Consider the following 13682-nt stretch of genomic DNA (forward strand, 5'->3'; position numbering starts at 1 on the left):
GCATTCGAAAGAGGGAAGGCGCACGCGTCTTTTGACAACGTTGGTCACTTTGATTTCCGCTGTACGTTTTCCTTTTTTTTTTTTTTTAAATATTTATTGAGGATGCCAACGTCACAATGATTTACAGAAGGGGCCTCAAAATAATTAATAAAGAAATTAAATAAATATAAACTATAAAAAAGTAATACAAAATAAAATATGAAAAACACAATTTAATAAAGTGGTTTACATCAACCCATGAATACTGAGTGAAAAACAGGTCTGAACAAAATCAATTAAAAAAAAAAAAAACTATGACTAAAGCACAATATACTAAGAAAAATATTCATTAACTCTTGAAATTTAATCTCTCATTACTAATAATTTTATGAGAAAACTATATTCCGAGACCTTTTTTTAAATTTACTTAATGATGTCTCTTCCCTTAATGACTTATCTAATTTGTTCCACTCATTTACAGAAAAATGCGCGATGTTGCACCTGGGTCCAGATTAGGGCAGAACCGGCCCTGGCTACATTTCAGGTGTAGTTTGTTTTATGTATGTATGTACTTACATAGATGTGTACTTGGTCTTCCAATATGGCGCCTAACAAAATCTCGCGGCGCGGTGACGTCATGCGGTAGCCCTCTATAGGGCCTGACTAGCCTTTGGTAACACACTAAACGAATTCTCTTTCATTTTTGGCACTTTTTCTGTTTGTGTAGATGGGAAGACATACTGAGAATCCAAATCACCAACATTTGAAATAATAATTGTTTTGAATTATTTCTTGTCTTATTTAATGAAGGTTGTAATAGAATTAGCCTACATTTGGCTTAAGCTGGATGAGACAGAGACATAATTTTATAGCCATTTGTTAAACAGCTGACAGGGAACGTAATTAACTGTTCCGGGAACGAAATTTTTTTGTTCTAACCGGTTCGGGAACGTCTATTTAATGGTGGAACCCAAAACCGGAAACGTTAAAATTCCGTTTCTGTTCGGAACGAACCAATAGGAAAAAAATTCTGGTTCAAAGCCCTGATTCTAACTGCATTCCGACAGCATTCGAAACATTCTGATCGCATTCGGGGGAAAAATCGAAATGGCAAGCCACTTCAAATCCTGCCAGAATGTCCCGAATGAGCCGGAATGAAAATTCTTTGGATATTCGAAATACATTAAGTATTCGAGCTGCATTCTGTTTGAATTCTTAGACGTTCGAAACATATTCGGCGGCTATTCCGGGAGCGTTCTGACTGCATTTGAGGTGAATTCGTACAGCATTCGAGGCACCTTCTGACCAGACTTCGAGTGGTATTCGGGCAGCAATTGAACCGCACTCGTACGGCATTCCAAGTGCATTCTAGGTATTCCTACTGTGTTTCAACTACATTTGAACTGCATTCGAAAGCTAATACACCCGGAATGTGCAAGAATTATTCGAGGTGGGTTTGAAGCGCATTCCAAGCATTCGAACGGCATTCCTACAAAGCTGTAAGAATGTTGGTCGGTTTGAAATTCCCGGCCAAATGCAGCACAAACGTTGAAAAATTTTTCATTCTGGCTGGTTCTGCTCGATTCCTGCCAATTCTGAATAAGTGTGATGGGGCCTTTAATATTAAACTTGAGCGAACAGCTGATTTAGGCATTTGTAAATGAAAATAACTATGTTTGGCATGTCTTCAGCTAAGCGGTACCCACTTAAGATTTTTTAAGGCCTCCGTTCCTGACGAAGGAAAAGGTAAATCTAAGATTATACAGTACGTGCTGCTTTATTGTGGAGAACTTTAAGTTGTGCCCTAAGAGTAGAATTCCCCCATATGATGTCAGTGTAGTCAAAAACAGATCAAATAGTCAAGTTTATTTGTTTAGCGCTTTTAACAATAAACATTGTCGCAAAGCAGCTTTACAGAATTTGAACGACTTAAAACACGAGCTAATTTTATCCCTAATCTATCCCCAATGAGCACGCGTGTAGTGACGGTGGCAAGGAAAAACTCCCTCAGATGACACGAGGAAGAAACCTCGAGAGGAACCAGACTCAAAAGGGAACCCATCCTCATTTGGGCAACAACAGACAACATGACTATAACATTAACAGTTTTAACAAAGTCAGCTTCGTTGATGCTATAAACCCCCCCGCCATATAAATATAGCTGTTGAAAAACAATATCCAGGCCTCTAAAGACAAACAGGCTTTAATTCACCTGAGAAGACCTAACTTCTGATTGATCTTGGAACTTACATAATCGATATGATCTTCCCAGCTTAAGTTAGTATTAACAACCACACCTAAATAGCTAAATAAGGTTACAGCTTCTAGAACATTATTGCCAACGGCGAAAGAAACAGAACCCACCTTACTTAAGCACTGGCTGCTACCTATTAGAATGAACTTACAGTGGTGCTTGAAATTTTGTGAACCCTTTAGAATTTTCTATATTTCTGCATAAATATGACCTAAAACATCATCAGATTTTCACACAAGTCCTAAAAGTAGATAAAGAGAACCCAGTTAAACAAATGAGACAAAAATATTATACTCAGTCATTTATTTATTGAGGAAAATGATCTAATATTACATATCTGTGAGTGGCAAAAGTATGTGAACCTTTGCTTTCAGTATCTGATGTGATCCCCCTGTGCAGCAATAACTGCAACTAAACGTTTGCGGTAACTGTTGATCAGTCCTGCACACCGGCTTGGAGGAATTTTAGCCCGTTCCTCCGTACAGAACAGCTTCAAATCTGGGATGTTGGTGGGTTTCCTCATATGAGCTGCTCGCTTCAGGTCCTTCCACAACATTTCCATTGGATTAAGGTCAGGACTTTGACTTGGTCATTCCAAAACATTAACTTTATTCTTCTTTAACCATTCTTTGGTAGAACGACTTGTGTGCTTTGGGTTGTTGTCTTGCTGCATGACCCACCTTCTCTTGAGATTCAGTTCATGGACAGATGTCCTGATATTTTCCTTTAGAATTCGCTGGTATAATTCAGAATTCATTGTTGCATCTATGACGGCAAGCCGTCCTGGCCCAGATGCAGCAAGACAGGCCCAAACCATGATACTACCACCACCATGTTTCACAGATGGGATAAGGTTCTTATGCTGGAATGCAGTGTTTTCCTTTCTCCAAACGTAACTCTTCTCACTTCAACCAAAAAGCTCTATTTTGGTCTCATCCGTCCACAAAACGTCTTTCCAATAGCCTTCTGGCTTGTCCACATGATCTTTAGCAAACTGCAGACGAGCAGCAATGTCCTTTTTGGAGAGCAGTGGCTTTCTCCTTGCAACCCTGCCATACACACCATTGTTATTCAGTGTTCTCCTGATGGTGGACTCATGAACATTAGCCAATGTGAGAGAGGCCTTCAATTGCTTAGAAGTTACCCTGGGGTCCTTTGTGACCTCGCCAACTATTACACGCCTTGCTCTTGGAGTGATTTGTTGGTCGACCACTCCTGGTAACAATGGTCTTGAATTTCCTCCATTTGTACACAATCTGTCTGACTGTGGATTGGTGGAGTCCAAACTCTTCAGAGATGGTTTTGTAACCTTTTCCAGCCTGATGAGCATCAACAACACTTTGTCTGAGCTCCTCAGAAATCTCCTTTGTTCGTGCCATGATACACTTCCACAAACATGTGTTGTGAAGATCAGACTTTGATAGATCCCTGTTCTTTAAATAAAACAGAGTGCCCACTCACACCTGATTGTCATCCCGTTGATTGAAAACACCTGACTCTAATTTCACCTTCAAATTAACTGCTAATCCTAGAGGTTCACATACTTTTGCCACTCACAGATATGTAATATTGGATCATTTTCCTCAATAAATAAATGAACAAGTATAATATTTTTGTCGCATTTGTTTAACTGGGTTCTCTTTATCTACTTTTAGGACTTGTGTGAAAATCTGATGATGTTTTAGGTCATATTTATGCAGGAATATAGAAAATTCTAAAGGGTTCACAAACTTTCAAGCACCACTGTAGATTTCTTAAACGCCAAGAGTAAGTTGATTAGACTCAAGCCAAGAACAAACTCGAGAAAGATCAGAATTTAACATAGATTCAATGTCACGCAGATACTTAGAAGATATATATAATATACTTCCGTCCTACGATGTCTCGCACAGGTCTCAACGAATCTCGTTTACGGCCATTGCCTTGACATATGGACTGATATATATTACAGAGCATATTTAAAACGCTCATAACTTGCTATAGCAGCGACAAAACAGCAATCAGAAATGCATTCCGATATTTAATACAATGAGAGAGAGTTTTGATAATAAAAAATTTTGCCTTCAGTTCCCCTTTAAAGCATGTACATGAAGATTTGAGCATGTATTTGCGGAAAAGTCAGCGAGACAGACGTCCATCCATGACTTTGTTAGCTCCAGTGCAAAACTAAAGTTGTTTTCTTAATCTTTTGCTGAACTTGTCCTTCAAAAGAACGGACCTCGTTACGTTCAGAGTTTAAAAATCATGTTTCACAGTAATAATAATAATAATAATAATAATAATAGGTTTATTTCCAGCTTTCCAAATACAATTTTGGCTCTTCATCCAGAAAATCTAATCAAATCTATATAATTATATAAAAATGCAATATAAAAAAACTATATAAATAAATACTGTATAAAAATATAATCGGTAATAAAAACTATTGAAGATAAAGAAAAAAAACTGCAGAATTTAATAAAGGCGTTACTGCCTATTCGAGGAAGCGAGCATCCTCAGATAAATCCCGAGCGTTTGTTGGTCTGTGCTGTGAACATACCAGTGGAGTTGGGGGTTTGGGGCGACCCCTCTCTCTGTGCCGCCCCCATGGCCGTCTTCATGGCGTAAAGGTTGGCCTCTTCCTGGAACTTGCCGATGTTTTTCTTGTAGCGGATCCTCTTGTTGCCAAACCAGTTGGACACCTGTTCCAACACGGAGCCAACGTGAAACTGAATGCCAGCAAAAATCAAATCAAATCAATCAACCGGCTGACACAAAGACGGAACAAGATATGATCCTGATCTTATCTGTGTATCAATAGTGCTAATTCTCAAATTGAGTTTGCATTTAAAGAAAGTGTAGTGGAAACAGAGCAGTTCTTAACATTGTATTCCACCTTCACCATGGATACATCCGAAAACAGTCATCAAAATATCCTGTCCCGTCTCCCCCCGCCTTTTAGCAAAGGTCTGACAGTGACAAACAAAGCCATGCTTTGTTTGCTGTTCTGTTACCAAGAGAAGCTCAGCCTCGACTCTCGGCTCCGTTTTAAACCACATCGTTAATTAAGACACGTTAGCGAAGTTACCCGATGTAGCGTTTCTATTTGGTCATGCTATTTACAACCCCGATTCCAAAAAAGTTGGGACAAAGTACAAATTGTAAATAAAAACGGAATGCAATAATTTACAAATCTCAAAAACTGATATTGTATTCACAATAGAACATAGACAACATATCAAATGTCGAAAGAGAGACATTTTGAAATTTCATGCCAAATATTGGCTCATTTGAAATTTCATGACAGCAACACATCTCAAAAAAGTTGGGACAGGGGCAATAAGAGGCTGGAAAAGTTAAAGGTACAAAAAAGGAACAGCTGGAGGACCAAATTGCAACTCATTCGGTCAATTGGCAATAGGTCATTAACATGACTGGGTATAAAAAGAGCATCTTGGAGTGGCAGCGGCTCTCAGAAGTAAAGATGGGAAGAGGATCACCAATCCCCCTAATTCTGCGCTGACAAATAGTGGAGCAATATCAGAAAGGAGTTCGACAGTGTAAAATTGCAAAGAGTTTGAACATATCATCTACAGTGCATAATATCATCAAAAGATTCAGAGAATCTGGAAGAATCTCTGTGCGTAAGGGTCAAGGCCGGAAAACCATACTGGGTGCCCGTGATCTTCGGGCCCTTAGACGGCACTGCATCACATACAGGCATGCTTCTGTATTGGAAATCACAAAATGGGCTCAGGAATATTTCCAGAGAACATTATCTGTGAACACAATTCACCGTGCCATCCGCCGTTGCCAGCTAAAACTCTATAGTTCAAAGAAGAAGCCGTATCTAAACATGATCCAGAAGCGCAGACATCTTCTCTGGGCCAAGGCTCATTTAAAAAGGACTGTGGCAAAGTGGAAAACTGTTCTGTGGTCAGACGAATCAAAATTTGAAGTTCTTTATGGAAATCAGGGACGCCGTGTCATTCGGACTAAAGAGGAGAAGGATGACCCAAGTTATCAGCGCTCAGTTCAGAAGCCTGCATCTCTGATGGTATGGGGTTGCATTAGTGCATGTGGCATGGGCAGCTTACACATCTGGAAAGACACCATCAATGCTGAAAGGTATATCCAGGTTCTAGAGCAACATATGCTCCCATCCAGACGACGTCTCTTTCAGGGAAGACCTTGCATTTTCCAACATGACAATGCCAAACCACATACTGCATCAATTACAGCATCATGGCTGCGTAGAAGAAGGGTCCGGGTACTGAACTGGCCAGCCTGCAGTCCAGATCTTTCACCCATAGAAAACATTTGGCGCATCATAAAACGGAAGATACGACAAAAAAGACCTAAGACAGTTGAGCAACTAGAATCCTACATTAGACAAGAATGGGTTAACATTCCTATCCCTAAACTTGAGCAACTTGTCTCCTCAGTCCCCAGACGTTTACAGACTGTTGTAAAGAGAAAAGGGGATGTCTCACAGTGGTAAACATGGCCTTGTCCCAACTTTTTTGAGATGTGTTGTTGTCATGAAATTTAAAATCACCTAATTTTTCTCTTTAAATGATACATTTTCTCAGTTTAAACATTTGATATGTCATCTATGTTCTATTCTGAATAAAATATGGAATTTTGAAACTTCCACATCATTGCATTCCGTTTTTATTTACAATTTGTACTTTGTCCCAACTTTTTTGGAATTGGGGTTGTATTAGATTAGTATATTTTTCAGTTTTAGCCCATGACTGAAGTAAAGGAGCACTGTGTGAGAATTTTTCACCCAAGAAGCGCTCAAAGCTGCGAATTCAAGCTCGGCGTTACCTGAGACACGGTGATCCCGCACTGTTTGGCGAGCTCCTCTTTGGCCTCCTCGCTGGGATAAGGGTTCGACAGGTGGGAGTAGAAGTACTCGTTCAGCACCTCTGTGGCCTGCTTGCTGAAGTTGCGTCTCTTGCGCCTGACAGACACGTCGCGAGTTCAACCGTCACTTTATTAAATCATGCTAATATTCTCCAGTAACAAACCAGGCTCGAGTCATCAGCTTATCATCAAGTCCAAATATTTACAAGTGTAAACATGGACACTGTGCACACAGACACACACGCACGCACGCACGCACCTGGCGTCCAGGAAACGGGAGCGGAGGATCATGACGGCCTCGCACGTGCTCTGTTTGAGCTGCGTCTGGATGGAGCTGAACTTGCGGTGAATGATGGCCACCATGCGCTCGATCTCGCGTGGGGACACGGGCCGCGTACGTGACTGTTCACGCAGCAGGTTCATCACGTGAGTTGTGAACTCACTGCACGCCTGCAACACAAGGAATGACACCAGTGGAACAATCTCACACATACGATGTTCTTAAATCAAGCACATTTCACCATGTAGCTTATGGAGGAGATATTTTCTGTAAGGAGACATGGTTTATTTTGCATTTTTGGAAGGAGTCTCCAGTTTCAGAGCAAAGTTTACATTTTCCAGCATGGGAAAGTCTGCACTCACTCACACATTCACCACGAGAAAAACACAAAGAGCTGCGTGTGTGGGGGGGGGAGAGAGGGGTGAAGAGCTGCATGTGTGGGGGGGGGGGGAGAGAGAGGTGTGAAGAGCTGCGTGTGTGTGGGGGGAGAGAGAGGTGAAGAGCTGCGTGTGGGGGGGAGAGAGAGAGGGGTGAAGAGCTGCATGTGGGGGGGGGAGAGAGAGAGGTGAAGAGCTGCGTGTGGGGGGGGGGGAGAGGGGTGAAGAGCTGCATGTGTGGGGGGGGGGAGAGAGAGGTGTGAAGAGCTGCGTGTGTGTGGGGGGAGAGAGAGGTGAAGAGCTGCGTGTGGGGGGGAGAGAGAGAGAGGTGAAGAGCTGCGTGTGGGGGGGGAGAGAGAGAGGTGAAGAGCTGCGTGTGGGGGGGAGAGAGAGAGGTGAAGAGCTGCGTGTGGGGGGGAGAGAGAGAGGTGAAGAGCTGCGTGTGGGGGGGGAGAGAGAGAGGTGAAGAGCTGCGTGTGGGGGGGGAGAGAGAGGTGAAGAGCTGCGTGTGGGGGGGAGAGAGGTGAAGAGCTGCGTGTGGGGGGGAGAGAGAGGTGAAGAGCTGCGTGTGGGGGGGAGAGAGAGGTGAAGAGCTGCGTGTGGGGGGGAGAGAGAGGTGAAGAGCTGCGTGTGGGGGGGGAGAGAGAGGTGAAGAGCTGCGTGTGGGGGGGAGAGAGAGGTGAAGAGCTGCGTGTGGGGGGGAGAGAGAGGTGAAGAGCTGCGTGTGGGGGGGAGAGAGAGAGGTGAAGAGCTGCGTGTGGGGGGGAGAGAGAGAGGTGAAGAGCTGCGTGTGGGGGGGAGAGAGAGAGAGGTGAAGAGCTGCGTGTGGGGGGGAGAGAGAGGTGAAGGGCTGCGTGTGGGGGGGAGAGAGAGGTGAAGGGCTGCGTGTGGGGGGGAGAGAGAGAGAGGTGAAGAGCTGCGTGTGGGGGGAGAGAGAGGGGTGAAGTGCTGCGTGTGGGGGGGAGAGAGGGGTGAAGTGCTGCGTGTGGGGGGGAGAGAGAGGTGAAGAGCTGCGTGTGTGGGGGGAGAAAGAGGTGAAGAGCTGCGTGTGGGGGGGGAGAAAGAGGTGAAGAGCTGCGTGTGGGGGGGAGAGAGAGGTGAAGAGCTGCGTGTGGGGGGGAGAGAGAGGTGAAGAGCTGCGTGTGGGGGGGGAGAGAGAGGTGAAGAGCTGCGTGTGGGGGGGGGAGAGAGAGGTGAAGAGCTGCGTGTGGGGGGGGGAGAGAGGTGAAGAGCTGCGTGTGGGGGGGGGAGAGGTTAAGAGCTGCGTGTGGGGGGGAGAGAGAGGTGAAGAGCTGCGTGTGGGGGGGGGGAGAGAGGTGAAGAGCTGCGTGTGGGGGGGGAGAGAGGTGAAGAGCTGCGTGTGGGGGGGGGGAGAGGTGAAGAGCTGCGTGTGGGGGGGAGAGAGAGGTGAAGAGCTGCGTGTGGGGGGGAGAGAGAGGTGAAGAGCTGCGTGTGGGGGGGGAGAGAGAGGTGAAGAGCTGCGTGTGTGGGGGGAGAGAGGGGGTGAAGAGCTGCGTGTGGGGGGGGAGAGAGGGGGTGAAGAGCTGCGTGGGGGGGAGAGAGAGGGGTGAAGAGCTGCATGTGGGGGAGAAAGAGAGGTGAAGAGCTGCGTGTGGGAGAGAGAGGTGAAGAGCTGCATGGGGGAGAGAGAGGTGAAGAGCTGCATGGGGAGAGAGAGAGGTGAAGAGCTGCATGGGGGAGAGAGAGGGGTGAAGAGCTGCATGGGGGAGGGAGAGGGGTGAAGAGCTGCATGGGGGAGGGAGAGAGAGATGATAACAGGAACTAACTTGATTCACAGACAATCCACAACTATAAATGGATTAAAAAAAAAAAAATCCATCACTACTCTTCATAAATTAAAACAAATTCTAATTAATTAGCGAACTGCCGCCATAACGAGCATCAAACACTCCAGGACGTTCAGTTATAAGAAAATGACCAACTTTTGGGAAATAACAGTAACTCCGCCTCTTTCTATTCCTGTTATTTTCCATCGTGGTCACGGTTCCCATCACGCCCTGCAGCTTTTATTTAGAAAGGTGGGCAACATTTTAGTTCCTCTAAAGGTTCAGGAACATAAAATGGGAGCGGTACTTTAAAATTGTGTTTTTTTTAAACCTAGAGTCAACAATAATCTGAGGGATCAATTTCTGCTTTTCAAATCAAGATGACGGATTACTGCGTCTGATCTCGGATCAATGCCGTCTCCAGCATCGCAGCTATGAGATGAAAGTTAATTTTCCCCCGTGTGAGCATATTATTGACCGGAATGACCCGTGAGCTCAAAATCCTGACAGGCCTCCTCTGCAAACCGCAGATCAAGCAATATGTCTGGAGGACGAGTAAAACCTGTACGTCAATAATGATGAGAAACGCGTGTTTTGCTGCACGTCGTTGACGAGGCCGCTGCAAAAATCCAAGAAATCCACACATGAATACTGAACCAAGTTAAGCTGTGCTTGTTTTGATCCACGGTTGATCGTCCGACACTCAACACGCCTACTGAAGCTTCTCCGCCGTCTTGTGTAGCTGGAGGCACGATATTTCTCCGACTCTCTGTATTTATATCGACAACGAGACTAAACGATCTGGCCTCAAGATAATATTGAGCCTGTTCTCATCTCATTAGTCTTCGGGTTTCATCAGAGCGTGGAGTCTAAACGAGGCTTTTGACGTTGATTCAAAGGCTATACTCGTACCGTAACCTGAGCCGTAAACACAAATGTAATTCTGTTTTATGGAAAGGTCAAGTATTACGAACGTGATACGACTTGTCTAAGATCCTTCTCTTTCTTTTCACAACAACAGGAAGGGTAGATGAATCGTAAACAGGTTTAATAATCTCTGGTTTCAGATCAGGTTATGATTTGAGTGTGGAGACTAAACATAGCCCTTGTGACTGACTGACTCACTTTCTCCCTCTCTCTTTCCACTGACCTGCTCGTATTTCTCCAGCTCGGTGTGGTAAATCGTACGAATCTGGCTCAGCTTTTGTTTGTAGTCAGAGTGCTCCAGCGAGCTGTCCGGAGACATACCACCCGAGCTGGTCGCCGCAGAGACAGCCGCGGCGGCCCCGCCTCCTTTCTCTGGGCCGGCCACGCCCTCAGCCAGGAGCATGTTGTCCAGTCGGACGAGCTGCGGGTCCGGCGGCTCCTCTTCCTGCGTGTTTCGCATGGACAGACCTGACGAGACCGTGAAGATCATCGTTTAGGTATACAGCCGTGTGACTATTTCACAAACACACATCATATTCCTATACATCACTGACCTCTCTATGCGCCCTTCGATTATGAACTACATCACAGCAGTAAATCGACAAAACCTAAGCTTTTAAAGGAGAACTGAAGGCAAATTTATCATCAAAATTCTATTTCTCATTTTATTAAATATCGGAATGCATTTCTGATCGCTATTTTGTCGCTGCTATAGCAATTTATGAGCGTTTGAAATATGCTCTGTAATATACATCAGTCCGTATGTCAAAGCGATGGCCGTAAACGAGTTTCGTTGAGACCTGCGCGAGACATCGTAGGACGGAAGTAAAACGTATAGCGGAAATCAAAGTGACAGACATCTGCCAAAACCCGTGCGTGCTCTCTTTCGAATGCTGATGTAATCAACCCGGAAGATGTGTTTGTTTGAAAAAAAAAAAAAAAAAGTCGGCAGTAATCGTCATTTAAACTCGTTTTTGTGCAATATTTCATTCGGAAAACAGTTTTCAAAATGGTGGCACTGACACCTGGCTGACACTTCACGTTTCGAAGTCTCGTGAAGATGGCACGGATAAGCGACACCTGCCGTGGACCAAATGAACTAAATTCAACACGGCTAAAAACCGAATAGGCCGATAAGTCTAATATTTAATTGCAATTAGTTGCCAATACGAATCACGATATAAGGTTACTAAAACCGAAAACGTAATTGAATAACACGTTAATTAAGAAATAAAGCGAGTTTAAAAATGACTTCAGTTCCCCTTTAAGTGTTTTCAGAACAAGCCGCCCTTGGAAAATGAACAGCCCTGAAGTCAAACTGGTCATGAGCCATGAATTCATATAAATATAAAAATACTACAGGAAAGTTTTTTTGGCCAAAACAACAGCAAACGGACATGAAATTTTCCGCAACCCAAAGTCACGCGTGTCAGTATCATACATTCGCAGAGGTCTCAAAAGTAGCTGGTCAGCTGTGGCAGCGGCAAACTGCCGTCTGTAGTCGGCTTTGCCGCCGTCTATTTTACATATCTGTACAAAACCGAGCAGCGTGCGATGTGAAACAGTTTTATTCAACTAAATAATGGCCGGATACTAACATGTCCGTAGGAAACAGAAGCAGCCATTGTGCTGCCGTGTGCTATAGCTAAGATGTAATCTGATTGGCTGACGAGGTGTTTACAATGTTTTGTGTACTGCGATTGACCCGCGCTACCACGTGGCTAGAAATGGTGACTAAAGGACAATTTATGCTGACAACCCAGTCCTCGCAGATGGTGTCTGCGTAGCCCCCCCCCCTCGCAGACGCTCTGCACGCACCTCCCAAAAATTGTGACCACCGCAGAAGCCTCGCAGACAAGAGGGCTCCGATTGGTCCACTCTACATCCGCTGTACACGCACTTCTGCTTCCCTACTTTCCCGGTTTGGTTTGTTTTCACGACCGCCATTTTTAAAAACACGAGCGAAGATGGAGCAGCACGAAGAGCGGTTGATCGAGGAAGTACGGACATCTATACGACTCCAGTTCTAGTCATTATAAGTAACCGGAGGATAAACACTCCACTAACCACACCCACCAACTACTCCTAGCGATTTCACGCCCCCTTGCGTTGTGGCGGTGAATAACATCGCGCACACCTATTACTCTGCGCTCAATGATAAATTACAACTGTCTGCGAAAAGCTATCTCCGAAAGCCTTGTCGCAAGAGCATGCAGAGGCCCTAAGAAGTGGAGCGGTACGTTAGATGCCTGGTTTTCAAAAAGGCCTCGAACCACACGGGCAAGTCTGTAATTTTAGCCGTCACTATGATTACCGGGTGAAATACGTCTGTGTACGGGTCCATGTATAAATGCTGGTCGGCTAAATATTTATTAAATAAATAAATAAATAAATAAATATCGATCGCTATCCCATTATTGTATACGGCCTGTTTTGGGTCAAACCCGCCCACTCGGCACGCTCACATCGTTTACATTTTGGCTTGCGACAGAATGCGATGTGTCCTTGTAGGGGAGTCACATATCGAGACTTGAGATCTGTCATGCAGTTAATGTTAACGGTAATCGTTAAAATTATAAATATATACGCAGAACATGTTAAAACCTGAATCAAGTTCAGTACCTGATCTCACTACAGACACTGCTGTAGAAGCTTTAGGATTCGACCGATATTCAGCTTGTTCAGAAATTGAATAATGAATCAAAAAGAAATTTGACGATACAAAACATTTTTGATGTTTCCAAAATCGAGTTATTGTAACTTACTTGATTTTGTAAACATCAAAAATATACAGTCAAGCCGGAAAGTCTGCACACCCCTTTCACCTTCTCCACGTTTTATTACGTTACGGACTTATTCTACAATAGATTGAGTTCATTTTTTGTCACAAAATAGCCCATAATGATAAAGTGAAAGCAGTTTTTTTTTTTTTTAGATATTTGTGCCAATTTATTAAAAATCAAAATGTAAAATATAAGTGTGCACACCCTTTGATATGACACCCCAAAGTGAGCTGAGGTGCATTTTGTTTCCACTGATGCTACTTGAGATGTTTCTCCAACTTTATTGGAGTCCAGCTGTGGTAAATTCAATTGATTGGACATGCTTGGGGATTGCCAACAAACACCTGCCTATATAAAAAGGTCCCACAGTTGACCGTGCATGTCAGAGCAAACTCCAAGCCCTGGGGTCAAAGGAATTATCTGCAGACCTCAGAAAGAGGATTG

At 44.2% G+C, this 13682-nt stretch overlaps 1 protein-coding gene across 6 annotated transcripts in view; it reads right to left on the minus strand.

Annotated features, from left to right (window-relative positions):
* pbx2 (pre-B-cell leukemia homeobox 2) overlaps positions 1–13682 on the minus strand; it is a 51198-nt gene that overhangs the window by 20552 nt on the left and 16964 nt on the right. For 5 of the 6 annotated variants that reach the window (XM_060900376.1, XM_060900373.1, XM_060900375.1 and 2 more), the window contains exons 3-6: positions 10679–10923; positions 7344–7534; positions 7046–7181; positions 4773–4941 (exon numbers count right to left, since the gene is read on the minus strand). In XM_060900376.1, the coding sequence (XP_060756359.1) occupies positions 4773–4941; positions 7046–7181; positions 7344–7534; positions 10679–10923 (741 nt within the window). The remainder of the gene's footprint in view (positions 1–4772; positions 4942–7045; positions 7182–7343; positions 7535–10678; positions 10924–13682) is intronic. The other variant, XM_060900374.1, reaches the window with a different exon arrangement.

This window comes from Neoarius graeffei, chromosome 19, assembly GCF_027579695.1.
Source record: "Neoarius graeffei isolate fNeoGra1 chromosome 19, fNeoGra1.pri, whole genome shotgun sequence".
Taxonomy (NCBI): domain Eukaryota; kingdom Metazoa; phylum Chordata; class Actinopteri; order Siluriformes; family Ariidae; genus Neoarius; species Neoarius graeffei.